This window comes from Paramormyrops kingsleyae, chromosome 17 (assembly GCF_048594095.1).
Source record: "Paramormyrops kingsleyae isolate MSU_618 chromosome 17, PKINGS_0.4, whole genome shotgun sequence".
Lineage (NCBI taxonomy): Eukaryota > Metazoa > Chordata > Actinopteri > Osteoglossiformes > Mormyridae > Paramormyrops > Paramormyrops kingsleyae.
This window is the reverse complement of record NC_132813.1, coordinates 19865247-19881628: the sequence shown is the minus strand read 5'-3', so window position 1 is coordinate 19881628 and position 16382 is coordinate 19865247. Positions and strand designations below refer to the sequence as shown.

Here is a 16382-nt window from a genome sequence, read left to right as displayed (position 1 = left end):
TTAGGTCTTAGCTTTGAGGTACAACTGGGGTCGACTGGAAATGTTAAACAAGTGTCGCAAAAACCCAGCTTGTTATTATTCTGCAGCCTCCGTTCTCGCTGAGATTTGTGGAAACAGTAATTGGCGCCAACGAGGGAGAATCCAGATTATGCAGGGCCACAGCCTGGACGGAACGCAGCGGTGCTCGGTCCGTAGGCCAATTTGCATCCTCTCACAGGTGACACAGCGCAAATGAAACAGACTCACGCGGGACTCGTTCAGCACAGGTGACAAGACAGACGGTCTACATGGATTTATCTGGAAAGTCCGTCGCATTGTGCTGAATCATTTTTGCAGTGTGCATATTGAAAAAGAACAGGAACGAAAATGTAGCATGTGAGCAACAGTAATTAAGACAATACTGAGAAGAAATATATTCAACAACAGAATGACACAACCGGCTCTGACGATGGGGGGAGCTTTGTGTATGTCAGCTGCATAATGACCTGATCACCCTTCCACCTGCCCAGAGAAAACAAGTGTGCAGCATAACAGAGATCACTATCCCACTTTCACTAATGTGTCCTTTAACTGCTGGCCTTCCCCCATGGCACCGACAGAGAATCCTTCGAGGCTTCTAGCAAAGGCACATCTCCCTAATGAAGGTATTAATTAGCCTGGCATGTCTACATTCAGATCATTGACTGGCTCTGGAGCAAGAACATCTTTAGTGTGCAACCAAGAAACACAGCAATTAAAATAACAGTGCATTTTAGATCATTAGGAGGGAAAATTGCCCTTTAACGCATCATTTGTGAGCATAAATAATGTCATTATTTTATTCTACATACTATAAAAATTATTTTTCATATACAGTACTGTGCAAAAGCCTTAGGCAGTAAAAAGAAATGTTTAAAGCTACTCATCTGGGTAGTAAGTGCACAATTTAACATTAGAACATGTGCAAATTAAGAGTAACACAATGAAAACTAGTAGAAATATCTTCTGTTCTCCAAAAAGTTACTGACATGTTGGATGGCAAGATGAACACCACTTCGATTCCCAAACCTCTCCTCAGGGGCACCCCAGCCATTCCACGTGTTTCTTCAATTTCACCACCAGCTCACTTAATTAATTAACTTAATTACTTTAAAAAAATCAGTTAAAAACCAGGTATGCTAGTGGTCAAGTCAAAAATACATGGGTATATTGCATAGTTGCTGGAAATAATGGGGTGATTTTGGCAGAGGTTATAGCATAGTTTTACACCAACATAAAGATCATTTAAACATCATTTTCTTTGACTGCCAGTCTGTTGCACAGTACTGTACAGTATGTCAATATTTTTAACTGGCACAGTGATCAGGACTTTGGCCTTATACAGTCCCTCTAGAGCAGGGTTATTCAACTTACAGTCCTCGAGGTCCGAGCACTGCTGGTTTTCCAGCCTTCCTTTACCTGTCAGTCAGGTGTGAAGCCTCTGACCAATCAGAATCAGTAATTATTAAACAACTACCTGGGAGAACTGAAAACAAGGCCTGGATTTGGAATCGAGGTCCAGAGTTGAAGAACCCTGCTCTAGAGCAGTGTTTCCCAATCTGGTCCCCGGGGATCCACACACAGTCTGCATTCTTGCTACCAGGAGCTGGTAGGGAGCAAAAATGTGGACTGTCTGGCAGGGACCTTGGAGGGAGCAAAAACATGGACCGACTGTGGGTCCCCAAGGACTAAATTGGGTATCTCTGCTCTTGGAATTGCAGTTAAATTCCAATGTAACTATGGGCTTTATCCCAATGCTTCCGTAGATCAAACATGTGGTTGATCTAAAGTGTTCACGGTGTGTGATGAAGAATGACAGTACGTGTGCCCTATGAGGAACTGGCATCCTGTTCTGGGTGTTCTACTGTGTTTAAGTCAGGTGGCCAGGTCATGTGACGTGACACTATCACTCCCGTTTGTAGGCGGCTTGGTGTATCCAAACTTTTGACTGGGACTGTATATTTGTATTGCTGCCTATTGGGGAAAAGATCTTGGGGTGGATGGACAGAAGCTGGTTTTTAAATATTTAAATATTCTTTGATTATACAGCATGATTCCCGCAGCATTACTACAGTGAAACAGTTAAGAAAAGCTACAAAGTGCATATCACTACTGTAAATATCTGTCTAACAATATGGATTGTTCTCTTTCAGCATTGCACTCGCTTTTCTAAACTCAAAACACATTTAAACACATTTACTGTTTCTCAGGCATAGTGGGTTTGCATTTGACCGTCAGTCGTATCTCATTAGCGCTGTTGGTACAGCACACAGCCAAGTGCTTATTCAAACAATAAAAATAAACTGAACTGAACTGACCTGAATATCCTGCAGAGGCTCTTGCTCACCAGCACTCCCTGCTCAGATCTACCTAGAGGCAGAGGGCTGAAACGAGACCCTCCTGCTTCGTGGTCGACCTCACCCGGCCAGGGTGCTAAGGGCAGCCAGCTTCACCGCTTTGACATTTCCAGCTCACTTAGCTTCTGGGATAATGTTTCGGGCATATCGCAGTGGAAAATGCGCCAAATCTATGCCAAATGCAGAAGAAAGCAGTCTTGGCATGCGAGCACGCTCCTCTTACCTCGCATTAAACGGCGCCTCCATGTGATGCTGGGCTCTGGTCTCCCGGTAGCTAGACATACGAGCCTGACGTTGCTGCCTTCATTCACTGTCATATCTTTGGATATGTTTACAATCCTTGCAGGAACTGCAGGACAAAAAACACGATGCAAAATAATGCGAAAACTGATATCTCACGCTGTTTTTTTAATTGCATAATTTTTCGCCAAATTCCGTATCGGCCAAATAACGCGTAACACCCATCTCCCCCTCAGCACACGCAGGGAGGATGGAGAGCAGCACACGTCCTCCTTTGATGAGTGTGCTGTCAGCCACCCACTTCCTGGGGGCTCCAAGCTTCCTCGAGCATCATGAACCGCTTGGAAGAGAGCTCAGTTCCGCCCGCAGCCCTGCAGGCGTCCAGATGATAAAAGATACCGCTGGAAAGTGATGCAAGTTGGAGGAAGCCAGCTATCTAAGCCTCCAGACATAGCAAAGGTCAGATTGGACTCTCTTTGGGTCTCCTTGCCGTTGGCTAAAGCGACACACTGCAGAGGCCCATGTCACGTGACCCTAAATAAAATCACCTGTGTTTTTCCCAGTTCCCTTGATTACACATTGATTTCTTTCAACAACAATGCATCACACTAAAGAAATCACAGAAAACAGAAACTTTTTAGCACTCCAACTGTCAAGAAGATACCACCAAAAAATATTTAAAAATAGAAGTCTATAGTAGGTGATTCTAAAAAGAGCCAACAGAGACAACAGGCTCAGGGACCAGAGAATGGAGATGCTGTGAGGCCACAGAGCATGTGCAGGTGAATCATTCTTTGAAAGAATTCAGTGTGACCAGAATGGTAAGATAAAGAAAAACATTTAGAACTGCCGCATGTTTTTACCAGATTATTTCATTCTGTCACCAGGTTTACTTTGGTTTTTTTGGCAGAATGACTTTGTTCAGCTAAAGGTTGTACAGAGCTGCCGGATTTATGCTGGGAAACTGAGCCAGACTTTTAGAGTTTTGGAACCTTATGCAAGTGCTAATATCATTCATATGTGTATTTTAGTTGAGCATGTTTTTAGGTGAAGGAATTGTGATATACAAGAAATGGGCCTTTTTTTTATTGACTTCCAGCCTCCATAAAGGCAGAGGGGTCCCGGGTGGACACTGACCTTGTACTATGAGGTGTACCCTTGAGGACTTGGGCTTCCTGTTGGTGAGGATGGAGCAAACATAGGGACCTTCGTCGTGCACATCCACGTTGCGGATTCGGATGCTGTACTCTGTGACAGGTGTGTCGTTCAGGAGGACCACGCGGGGGTCCAAGGACCACTTCTCTTGGCCGGCAAACAGGATGGTGGTGCGATTGAGCCACGCCACCCTCGACACCTTCGTGTCTGTGATGCATCTAGGGAGGAAGTGGGGGGGGAGGGGGGGTACAAAGACAATTGCAGTGTAATGGATGCAGTCTTTGGCTGTGTTTTGCAAAACAGATTTACAGTTTTATATTTTGCATACATTTCCTAATATACATACATTTATTAATTTATGACCAACAACAAATTCATTTTGAGTAATTAACATATTTCAAATGTATGAAATTTTCACATTGAGCAAAAAATAGGACTGGTTTCTTTGTATGTCTTTATCCTACTGTCTTTTTGTGGCTTCTAGTACTTGCCATCCTGCAACCTAGAACTGTAATGTGTAGCTACAAGACAATTTACTTGCTTCTAAACCAAGTGCACTGAAGATGAATGGAAGGGTGAGTGGGTGGGTGGAGGGATTGATGGATAAATAGTTCAAGTGCAAAGACAAATATTAAAAATAGTTACTGAAACATAATGCCTATAGAGCATTTATGACGTTAAGCCTGGGGAAGATGGCCATAGTGATACTACAGTATCTGTGTGTTCAGGAAATGAGCCTGGCAGTTCTCTTACTTAACACAGCCATAGTGATACTATCTGTGTGTTCAGTAAACCAGCCTGGCAGTTCTCTTATTTAACACAAACATTCAACTCCAGAAATGCTACAACTGGGAATGAGACACTATACACTCACCTAAAGGATTATTAGGAACACCTCTTCAATTTCTCATTAATGCAATTATCTAATCAACCAATCACATGGCAGTTGCTTCAATGCATTTAGGGGTGTGGTCCTGGTCAAGACAATCTCCTGAACTCCAAACTGAATGTCAGAATGGGAAAGAAAGGTGATTTAAGCAATTTTGAGCGTGACATGGTTGTTGGTGCCAGACGGGCCGGTCTGAGTATTTCACAATCTGCTCAGTTACTGGGATTTTCACGCACAACCATTTCTAGGGTTTACAAAGAATGTGTGCAAAGGGAAAAACATCCAGTATGCGGCAGTCCTGTGGCCGAAAATGCCTTGTTGATGCTAGAGGTCAGAGGAGAATGGGCCGACTGATTCAAGCTGATAGAAGAGCAACTTTGACTGAAATAACCACTCGTTACAACCGAGGTATGCAGCAAAGCATTTGTGAAGCCACAACACGCACAACCTTGAGGCGGATGGGCTACAACAGCAGAAGACCCCACCGGGTACCACTCATCTCCACTACAAATAGGAAAAACAGGCTACAATTTGCACGAGCTCACCAAAATTGGACAGTTGAAGACTGGAAAAATGTTGCCTGGTCTGATGAGTCTCGACTTCTGTTGAGACATTCAAATGGTAGAGTCAGAATTTGGCGTAAACAGAATGAGAACATGGATCCATCATGCCTTGTTACCACTGTGCAGGCTGGTGGTGGTGGTGTAATGGTGTGAGGGATGTTTTCTTGGCACACTTTAGGCCCCTGAGTGCCAATTGGGCATCGTTTAAGTGCCACGGCCTACCTGAGCATTGTTTCTGACCATGTCCATCCCTTTATGTCCACCATGTACCCATCCTCTGATGGCTACTTCCAGCAGGATAATGCACCATGTCACAAAGCTCGAATCATTTCAAATTGGTTTCTTGAACATGACAATGAGTTCACTGTACTAAAATGGCCCCCACAGTCACCAGATCTCAACCCAATAGAGCATCTTTGGGATGTGGTGGAACGGGAGCTTCGTGCCCTGGATGTGCATCCCACAAATCTCCATCAACTGCAAGATGCTATCCTAGCAATATGGGCCAACATTTCTAAAGAATGCTTTCAGCACCTTGTTGAATCAATGCCACGTAGAATTAAGGCGAAAGGGCGGTCAAACACCGTATTAGTATGGTGTTCCTAATAATCCTTTAGGTGAGTGTATTCCCACCAAAACCAGTTCACTCCAAATTCTCCCTGTCCTGCAAATCAGGAGGCTTTAATCCTCCATCTAGTTTACACCAAATTCTGCAGCAGATGCTGTCCAACCAAATGAACCTCCAGGCAGCTCAACAGTACAGCTCAACTCCAGCGAAATCAAGTCAAAATTCACAAGCATAATCATCTCATAATTCCCTATAACACAAAACAAATAAATTTTCTTTAAGAATATCTAGGAGCAATAGATATTTCAAAGCCTCTGTTAAAGTGGACAAACTTAGATAATTAAAAGCAGTTTAAACCCTTCCTATTTGGTGTCCCACTAAAGAGGACAGTCGCTGCACAAGCCCAGGTGGCTCTTAAGTGCAGGAAGCAGGATGTTGGGTCTCCAAGCGGCTGCTGCTGTGAGCAGATCCCCACTCAGACAGGAGACACAACTGCCATAGCAATCCAGGCAGCTTACTGCTCGTGGGAGTGTGACACAATGTCTTACGTGCCGCTTTCAAACCAAAGATAACAAAGCTGTTCAGGGCAGCCTGACAAAGAAAAGTGTCATTCGTGTGTTTATATAAAGACGGGTTGATCTACAGTTTATGTATCAGACACTCATTTTGCTACCAAAAACCATGCACTTGCTTTTATAATTATTATTGTTAATGTCTAAATAATTGGTGGGCCCTGCAACTCGCAGCACCAGTGCAGGCACCCCAACCTGACCTGACCTGACTAAATAATTTTACAAATCCTTTATACATTTAGTATTTAGCAATGTATTTATCGATACACAGTATTATTAAACCTGGATGCACATCATGTGTTGAACCATTTACTAATTCACAGATTCCATCCTTGACTGAAATTTTTATTCGCTGATTACTATTGGCAAGTAGGAGGTGTTTGTCAGAAGTATTTAGAGGATGATTCACAGAGACAAGCTGTTCTTTTTCATTTTAAAACTGCATACCCCTCATTCTTGGATGGCCCTGTTGGTTGCAACTCAGCCTCCCACCACCAGAGGTCAGGGTTTGACTCCCAGCTCTGTGCATGTGTGGAGTTAGGGTTAGGGGTTAGGGTTAGCAATAAGGGTTATGGATTAGAATAGTTTTCCCCATGCTTATTTCCAGGGGCTTTGGTTTCTTCCTGCAGTCCAAAAACATATAGTTAGGCAAACTGCTGCCTCTAGATGGCGCACCATAGGAAACACATCCCTCACTCTTAGACACATACAGCAATCAGCGTTACTCATTCAGACTTTAAGCAATTTGGTCATCAAATGGAAAAAAGCAATTCTACATTTTAGATGAGCATTTAGATGACCCAAACTCTTGTTACATTAATAAACTAGAGACATCTGAGATTACGTTTTCTCAGTTTTACCTAGTTACACAAGCAAAACTAAGTTAGAAATGCAAATCCGTTTGTCGTCATAAAATTGGTTTCTGTTTCATTTCTTTCTATCAAGGGCTGAAATTTTGTAGATCTGGGTTGTTAATAAACCTGAGCACTGAACTTAAATGTAAGGATTATACTATAGAAAATGGCCTTTATACAGTTACCACGTTTACAAACAGAGACACAGGCAGCATTAACGTCTCATAATGATGCCCTTACTTTTCAGCCCTCTGTGTTTGGTTAGTGCAAAAACAAAAAAAAAATGTAAGGTTTTTTCTAAAGGCAAGTTTAATTCTTCTTTATAAGTAAATCAATAAGCAAGAAATTGTCTAAGATGTTGACAGAGGAGGTAAATTTAATATGGATCATTTTGCAATGTTTGGGATGAAAGAGAGAACTCATTATGCCATAACTATAGAGTAATTTTCCAGTCTGGATACCAAAGTCAAATGTTTGACTACGTTTCTAAATCACCTCAGCTATACAAAATTTGAATTTGCCATCTGTCTGCTCTGTCGGATGTCTCTGTTCAGGCACTATGGCACTTAAAATGTAAACATATTCCCTCAGTTGTTCATAGTGCCTGGATTCTGATTTTTTTTTAAACGATAAGGTGGGTTTACTGTTTGGTGAAAACATCTCATGAAACTTTAGCAATAGAACTTTCCGAATATGATATGAATCCCCTATTGTAAAACAAGCGTTTACAAAAATGAATAATAAATATATTCATGACCTAATTCTTTTCAGCGCCAGCTGTTCCATCTGGCACTTGCTCATATTGTTGCTTAAATTTTCAAATTAAGAGTCTGCACAGAAACACATGGTCACACCCACATTTACAGAGATATGCAGTTAGTCGCTTCTTGAATAATTTCCAAAGTGCATCATAGCCCAAAACAAAGTTCAACCTGACCGCGAATTCTAAGGAATTACAGAAGAAAACAGAGCTTGAAACAGAAGTGTTTAATCTTAATGATTTTCCCACTAAATAATCAGGTTAATGCAACACTGTAACAGCCCAGCCCTCATCCAACTTGTGGCTTATTAATAAAACTATATGTCTCTTTTGCTTCTTTAAGGAACCAGTGACCAATTCTCTATGGTCACTATAAAACGTCTTTACTCATGAAGACCCAAGATCAGTGTTTGCTCCTGCAAATCACAGCTCACTTTGCTGTGGCATGCAGACCACAGACCACAGACCTGCATTTGCCCTGTACAGCACAGAGCACAGACCAGTCTTTGTTCTACCAGTCCACAAAGCATAGACCAATGTTTGCTCCTGCCGGCCACAGACATCATAACCATTCTTGCATCTACATATCTCAGAGAAGTCTTTATTCTTTGTACTATATACTACAAAACTCTCCTGACCTGTTCAGGGTTACTCATATATCTTGTGTCAAACAAATGAGTTCCACAAAACAAGCAAAAACACAAACCCCACCCAAGTCTCACACAGACTCTCTTCCTGTCCTCAAATTGATTTCTAGTATTAGTGCAACATTTGGTCATAAGACTAAGTTAAAGCTTGATATGGAGGATGCTTTTAACATTTACTTTAGGTTTAGGCTATATTGGGAATAACAAATTATGCTTGAAGGACAAAATCATCGAAAAATTAGGTAGCCTAATTATTGTTTGCGGCTTTCAGAGACTGCGGCATTGAAGACTTGGCCAGGTAAAATACCTTTTTGGGAAAGGGAGGGGAAGCAATATCAGACAGAACACCTGACATATACAAAGAAATCATTTCAATGGCATATGTTCAAAACGTCACGAAAATGACACTGAATGATGACAGCTGGAATTTAAGCGTTTCAGAAACCTACTTTAAAACGGCATTGTCGCCCTGCCTGACGGTGACGTTGTCCATGGGTTTGGAGAAAGACGAGTCCCCGCTCTGAGCTGGAGCTCCTGCAGGCAGAAGAAACAGCAGTCTTAGCGCGATCCCGGCGAGGCACCTCCGGCGCAGCACAAAACACCCGTGAACAGCCATCCCCGGCCAACGACGGAGAAATCCTTCGGCTGAGCCCAAAAGTTTATGAAAACAGAATTTCAGGAAGCGTGAATTGCTGCACGATTGATTAATTGATTCACATATATGAGTTTAACAGTCTTATACGTTTAAATATCCAGTGTATCATAATTCATAGTCCATAGTTATTTTTAATAGTTAAAGGGAAAAAAGCAACACAAAACATTTCTTTTGAGATTGAAAATGCAGTCTTCGTTGACTTTTGAATAATATTTTTTATTTTTCCATTGAAAACTCCGAAATGTGCAGGCGGCTCCTCCCGAGCGTACTTCTCTATGAAAATCTTAATGTTTCGAAACCAATTCGGTCAGCGTGAAGTTAACAGAATCAAGCGGGAGTTTACACAGAGAATCTTAAAATTTCACACATGCATATTATATAAGTATGTAGCTCAGTAAAATTCAGTGAGGAGAAGCGCGTTAGTAACATTCCTATCCTTGGTGCCGATGGATTCCGCGCAGCATCCCAGCTGCTCCTCCCCTTTAAAACACCGGTGAAGCGTGTTAAAATGGTCGTCAGCCCGGCAACTCAGACAAGATATATCTATGTCACTGAAAGTCGTATATCTATAAAAGATATTAATATATACAATTTGTTGACAAAGACTGGGTCATTTTATTTAATTTAAATTTCATTATCTGAAATCTAACACCACACACTGTATATAGCATCAGAATGAATTAAAGTTTAAAATTCCTGTTTATTCGTAATACCAACGGAATTAGTATTCTGGTGGTTTACATGCTATCTACATGTTTGTTAAAAATGTGATATAGGCTAGATTGAGGGCCGGTCAGTCATATAGGTGACATAGACTGCTGCCTAGGGTGCAAAACTTCTGAGGGGGTGACGACTTGCCAGGATGTGAGTGACTGCAGGATGTAGTAATGGATGTAGTAATGGGTGACTAGCAGGGTGGCTTTATGCAAAGGTGACTTGTGCAGTAGAACAGTGCCAAACGTTATTTCTATTGGCCCAAAATGGTGTCAATAAATGTTTTTTCGGAAAGAGACCAAACTTTTACCAAACCTATGTTAGACCAGTGTTTCCCAGTCCAGTTCCCGAAGAACCCCAGACAGTCCACGTTTTAGCTCCCTCCCAGCTCCATCCAATCAGGAACACGGAATACCTGGTACAGGTGTGCTGGGAGCTGAGAGGAAGCAAAAACGTGGACTGTCTAGTGTTCCACGAGGCTATTGGGCACTGGGTTACACAATAACTATAATTAACAAATATGAATAATTAAATGATTGTTTCATATATAATCATATAGCATAAGAACATTTCCAATGCTTATTTACACTTGCAGCCCTATCTCCTGAAAGCCCAAAGGAAATTACATGTGTGGTTCCACCTACCTCCCCACACTCTTTCTGTTGACATGGCCACATTTTGACACACCCACTAATCTGTTAACACATCCACTAATCTGTCGACTCTTCCACTAATCTGTCGACACGCCCACTAATCTATTGACACGCCCAGTAATCTGTTGACACGCCCACTAATCTGTTGACTCTTCCACTAATCTGTCGACTCTCCCACTAATATCTTGACACATCCACTAATCTGTCGACTCTCCCACTAATATGTTGACACATCCACTAATCTGTCAACACGCCCACTAATCTGTCGACTCTCCCACTAATATCTTGACACATCCACTAATCTGTCGACTCTCCCACTAATATGTTGACACATCCACTAATCTGTCGATTCTCCCACTAATATGTTGACACATCCACTAATCTGTCGACTCTCCCACTAATATGTTGACACATCCACTAATCTGTCAACACGCCCACTAATCTGTTGAGACGCCCACTAATATTTTGACACAACCACTAATCTGTCGACTCTCCCACTAATATCTTGACACATCCACTAATCTGTCGACTCTCCCACTAATATGTTGACACATCCACTGATCTGTCGACACGCCCACTAATCTGTCGACTCTCCCACTAATATGTTGACACATCCACTAATCTGTCGACTCTCCCACTAATATGTTGACACATCCACTAATCTGTCGACACGCCCACTAATCTGTCGACTCTCCCACTAATATGTTGACACATCCACTGATCTGTCGACACGCCCACTAATCTGTCGACTCTCCCACTAATATGTTGACACATCCACTGATCTGTCGACACGCCCACTAATCTGTCGACTCTCCCACTAATATGTTGACACATCCACTAATCTGTCGACTCTCCCACTAATATGTTGACACATCCACTAATCTGTCGACTCTCCCACTAATATGTTGACACATCCACTAATCTGTTGACATTCCCACTAATCTGTTGACACGCCCACTAATCTGTTGACTCTCCCACTAATCTATCGACACGTCCACTAATCTGTTGACACATCCACTAATCTGTCAACACGCCCACTAATCTGTCGACACGCCCACTAATATGTTGACACATCCACTAATCTGTTGACACGCCCACTAATATGTTGACACATCCACTAATCTGTCGACACGCCCACTAATATGTTGACACATCCACTAATATGTTGACACATCCACTAATCTGTCAACACGCCCACTAATCAATCGACACGCCCACTAATATGTTGACACATCCACTAATCTGTCGACACGCCCACTAATATGTTGACACATCCACTAATCTGTCGACTCTCCCACTAATATGTTGACACCCCCACTAATCTGTTGACACATCCACTAACCGGTCAACACGCCCACTAATATGTTGACACATCCACTAATCTGTCAACACGCCCACTAATATGTTGACACATCCACTAATCTGTCGACTCTCCCACTAATATGTTGACACATCCACTAATCTGTCAACACGCCCACTAATCTGTCGACTCTCCCACTAATATGTTGACACCCCCACTAATCTGTTGACACATCCACTAATCTGTCAACACGCCCACTAATATGTTGACACATCCACTAATCTGTCGACTCTCCCACTAATATTTTGACACATCCACTAATCTGTCAACACGCCCACTAATCTGTCGACTCTCCCACTAATATGTTGACACCCCCACTAATCTGTTGACACATCCACTAATCTGTCAACACGCCCACTAATATGTTGACACATCCACTAATCTGTCAACACGCCCACTAATATGTTGACACATCCACTAATCTGTCGACTCTCCTACTAATATTTTGACACATCCACTAATCTGTCAACACGCCCACTAATCTGTCGACTCTCCCACTAATATGTTGACACCCCCACTAATCTGTTGACACATCCACTAGTCTGTCGACTCTCCCACTAATCTGTCAACACGCCCACTAATCTGTCAACTCTCCTACTAATCTATCAACACGCCCACTAATCTGTCAACACTCCCACTACTCCATCCTGCAGAGACCAATACTTGCACTTGCCAGCTAGTTTCACTTTGCCTCAGACTGGGGGCGCTGGCAGTGAAGCTTGGACCGGTATTGTTCAGTCAGAACATGATATATATTAGATATCACCTCAATGTCATATATTTCTAATGTATATGAGATAAAATCCTAATCTCATAATGATCTCACAGTGACATCACATCACGATATCACTAGTCTAACATCACTGTGAGATACCTATGACATCATACTGTACCCAGAGATGGATTTAATGATTTAGGTGCCCAATAGGCAAAGATATGTACGGGACGCCTTTACCCCATATACCTCTGGTTGCATAGTATGAGATAACCTATGAGATCACTGCGAAGCCATATTCTTGACTGGGTGGCCACATTATGCAAAATTTAGCACACAGGTTGTTGGGTTGTTGCAAAATATTCTCTATTTACAAGAAAACATTTTCTCAAAAGTTTCCATTCTATCTAATGTACAACTTCCTGGATGGGATCAAGGGGGGATGACCTCATAATATAAACTACGGCATCAAATAAATAAATTAATGATGATGCTACACAGCTGACATCGATTTAAGATGAAAATTGTTTATAAACCAATAGATAAAAAGTAACACTCACTGATAACCTATTTAGCGAAACCATACATGGTGTCTGTCTGTCTGTCGTGAAATGAGAAGCATGGGGAAGGATCGTAATGTGTGCGCAATTTGCACTAAAACATCTTAGTTTGTTTCATCATCCAGTTATTTAAAGGTCTGCTCAGAAAGGCAGGCTAGGCTACCGGGAAAACTCCTGGTACTCCGGTTGGCCAGTTCAGGCCTGGTTGTCATGGGGCACTTGCACACGTATGTCAGGGACTGACACACATGAGCAATCACTCTTCTAGGGTTCCCCCTTCTGAGGGGGCAACAACTTATAAACAATCGATTTCACGTAATCTGAAACAAAGTGAAATTAGCTGGCAAGTTGGGGCCCTTAGAAATACACTAACCCACTGCAGTCTTGGCACAGAACAGCTACATGATATTAGGGCACCACTAGAAGTACTGGCCCCCTCTGCAGTGTACCCCCTCCCTGGCAAATTTTACCCAGCAAGGGGCTACAATTCATATTTTGGTTAACGCCCCTAAAAGGGCTGCGGTGGCCCTGTTAGTGAAGTAGCGACCAGATGAGCCGAGATTAATAGGACTGTCAAGCGATTATTTTTTAAATTGTGATGAATCACATACATAAGCATGTTGCAGTGGCATCAAAAAAGAATTTACTGACTGTATATTCAGTATAGAAATTAAATTCAATTAGCAATCTTTGCATATACTATTCTCCCATTGGATTATCAAAATGAAGGCAGTCAAAGATCAAATAAATAATAATGCATTTTGACTTCAAAGCACCTGTTTAATAATACAGCTTCTGTAGTTGTTGCAGAGGGGCTGTTGCTCTCCTAGTCCCCAACTTGGACTAGGATCAGCCTGGTGTTAATAATGCAGGACTGGGGCTGTTTTGCAAATTGCTAAGAGCTGGTATATGTGTCTATGAGAGGCGTGCTCGACTCATAGGTGGTTTTTGTGAGAGTAGGATCAGTCTGGTGTTAATGATGCAGGACTGGAGCTTGAGGGTTGCGGAGAGCTGGTTCATGCGTCTATGAAAGGCGTGCTTGACTGTGACATATAGTGTACATGAAACAATATGATGTATGACAGCTACAGCCTATACCAGAAGTATTCTTTCAAAGAGATAAGCAAGGTCTTTGGCTGTGTTAAGCTGTGTGAGGTGAACCTGGGCAAGGTCACAGCTGACAAGCTGTAATCCTTTAAACCAAGACCCTAAAGACTGTACTGCTACTCTGGTGTCTTACCATGGAATATTTTGTACAGTATTCATAGTTCTTGGAATAATGAAAAATCTTCAGTGTGTCTGGGGAAAAGTGAGGTCAGAAATGAGCTATATTTATATTTAATGGCGCTTAAGAATGCCTCAGTGGATTTAACTAGGGCTTTAAGTCTGTGTCAGAAAGGTCAGACTTCATTTTGAACCCACTGAATCCATCACTCATTTTCCGTGTCGTTATTTAACATGTAACATTGTTTTCTTATGATGTAGACTCACCAGGAGATCGATTAAGAGTAGCTATTCCTTACCGGAGTAACTCCGGAGTTTCATGCCTCTGATCCTGTTCCCCTTTCCACCTCTCAGAAAGTTAATATTTACGGAATTTATGTAAATATATCTGAGAGGGCAAAAGGGAATATCCAATCCAAAAAAATTTGGCTATGTGACTAATGAAGTTATATAAAGTTTAAGCCAGAGAGAATTCATTTCATTTTCTCTTTATTTCAGAAATATTCTCCTTAAGTCAAAAAGATCTGAACCTTGTCAGGGTTGCTGGGTCAAATCCCAATCCCAAGGGTGCCCCTGCTTCTGTATATTTAAGCAAGGGGGTTAATGTGAACCTAAAATATCCAACTGCATAAACAGACACATTTTTAAGTTACTTCATGTGAAAGTTTCAGCCAAGACAAGTAAACTTACAATAGGTGCATGTGCTGCCCGGTGAAAAAAATACTCTCTGAATATTTATTGAATGTTATGTTTAAACCTTCATGCAGCAGCCATATGACATCTAGGGAATATTCCCTGTGGGTCTGTGGATGTTTACTGTTAGCTGGGATATTACAAGCCATATTTTCAGAAGACGACACCGCGAGGGACTTGGATGATGCCATATAATGATGAGCAGGTCCTGGTCTCAATTCCCTGAACTGAAACTTCATACCGCACACAGATGAAGGTTGCAGCAGCCATGTAGGTGATAGACAGGAATAACATGCAGTTTGTGCTGAACTCTATTTTCTCCCTCAGTAAAGCGAAAGAATAAAATTTGCTAAATATAATGGTGTGAAACAGTATAACATGGACAGCGTAATAGAAAAGGGCAAGGCATGGTGTTTTCTAATTCCATAAGATCTTCCTTCCATCTTATAAATTTTCATCCAGTACCGGGTCACTGTAAGCCTGAGGCCTATCTCAGGAATCACAAGGCAGAGACACTCTGGACGGGATGTTAGTCCGTCACTGGGCTCAAGGCGGGCGAGACCATGGACAGGATGCTAGTCCATCGTAGGGCACTTTAGAGACTCCATTTTTCCTAACTGAATGTTTTTGGACTCCAAGAGACATGTCAACTCCACACATGCAGATCAGGGCTGGGATTTAAACCCCTAATCCTGGAGGTGTGAGGCAACGGTGAAAAGCAGTGCACCACCGTGCCACCTGAGTGAGTGTTTCCAACATTATATCTGCTCATTCTCCATCACTATTGCCAGCCTTTTGAAATGCATAAAGCGTCCATTCCGAGGGGACTCAGGGAATGAAGAGTCCAGATACTACAAATGTTTCCAGATCATCCCCTTATTGACACTGGGTTATATATGACTGTAAGACGCATTTTCTAATCTAAGTTACTGTGTTCTTGTTGCATGTGTTATATACACATCTGGCTGCTTCTGTTTTTGCGTTGGGTTGTGTCCAAGTGTACGAAATACTGCAAATTAATTCAGGAGAACTAAATGAATTTGATATAGACCAGACAGATAAACAGAAGACATAAATACATTTCATGGGCAAACGTGTGCATATGGATGAAAATACATAAGGACCACAGAATTACATTTAAATCAAAGTAAACACAAAGAACACCCACATGTCTCTCTCCATAAG

The 16382-nt window shown here is 42.0% G+C and overlaps 1 protein-coding gene across 2 annotated transcripts in view; it reads right to left on the bottom strand.

Moving 5' to 3' along the window:
• The window catches only part of LOC111851244 (opioid-binding protein/cell adhesion molecule homolog), a 54964-nt gene that overhangs the window by 4205 nt on the left and 34377 nt on the right, over positions 1 to 16382 (bottom strand). The window contains exons 2-4 of one of the 2 annotated variants that reach the window (XM_023825972.2): positions 9073 to 9157; positions 3753 to 3988; positions 2599 to 2724 (exon numbers count right to left, since the gene is read on the bottom strand). In XM_023825972.2, coding sequence (XP_023681740.2) covers positions 2599 to 2724; positions 3753 to 3988; positions 9073 to 9157 — 447 coding nt within the window. Of the gene's footprint in view, positions 1 to 2598; positions 2725 to 3752; positions 3989 to 9072; positions 9745 to 16382 lie in introns of those variants that run through there. The other variant, XM_023825970.2, reaches the window with a different exon arrangement.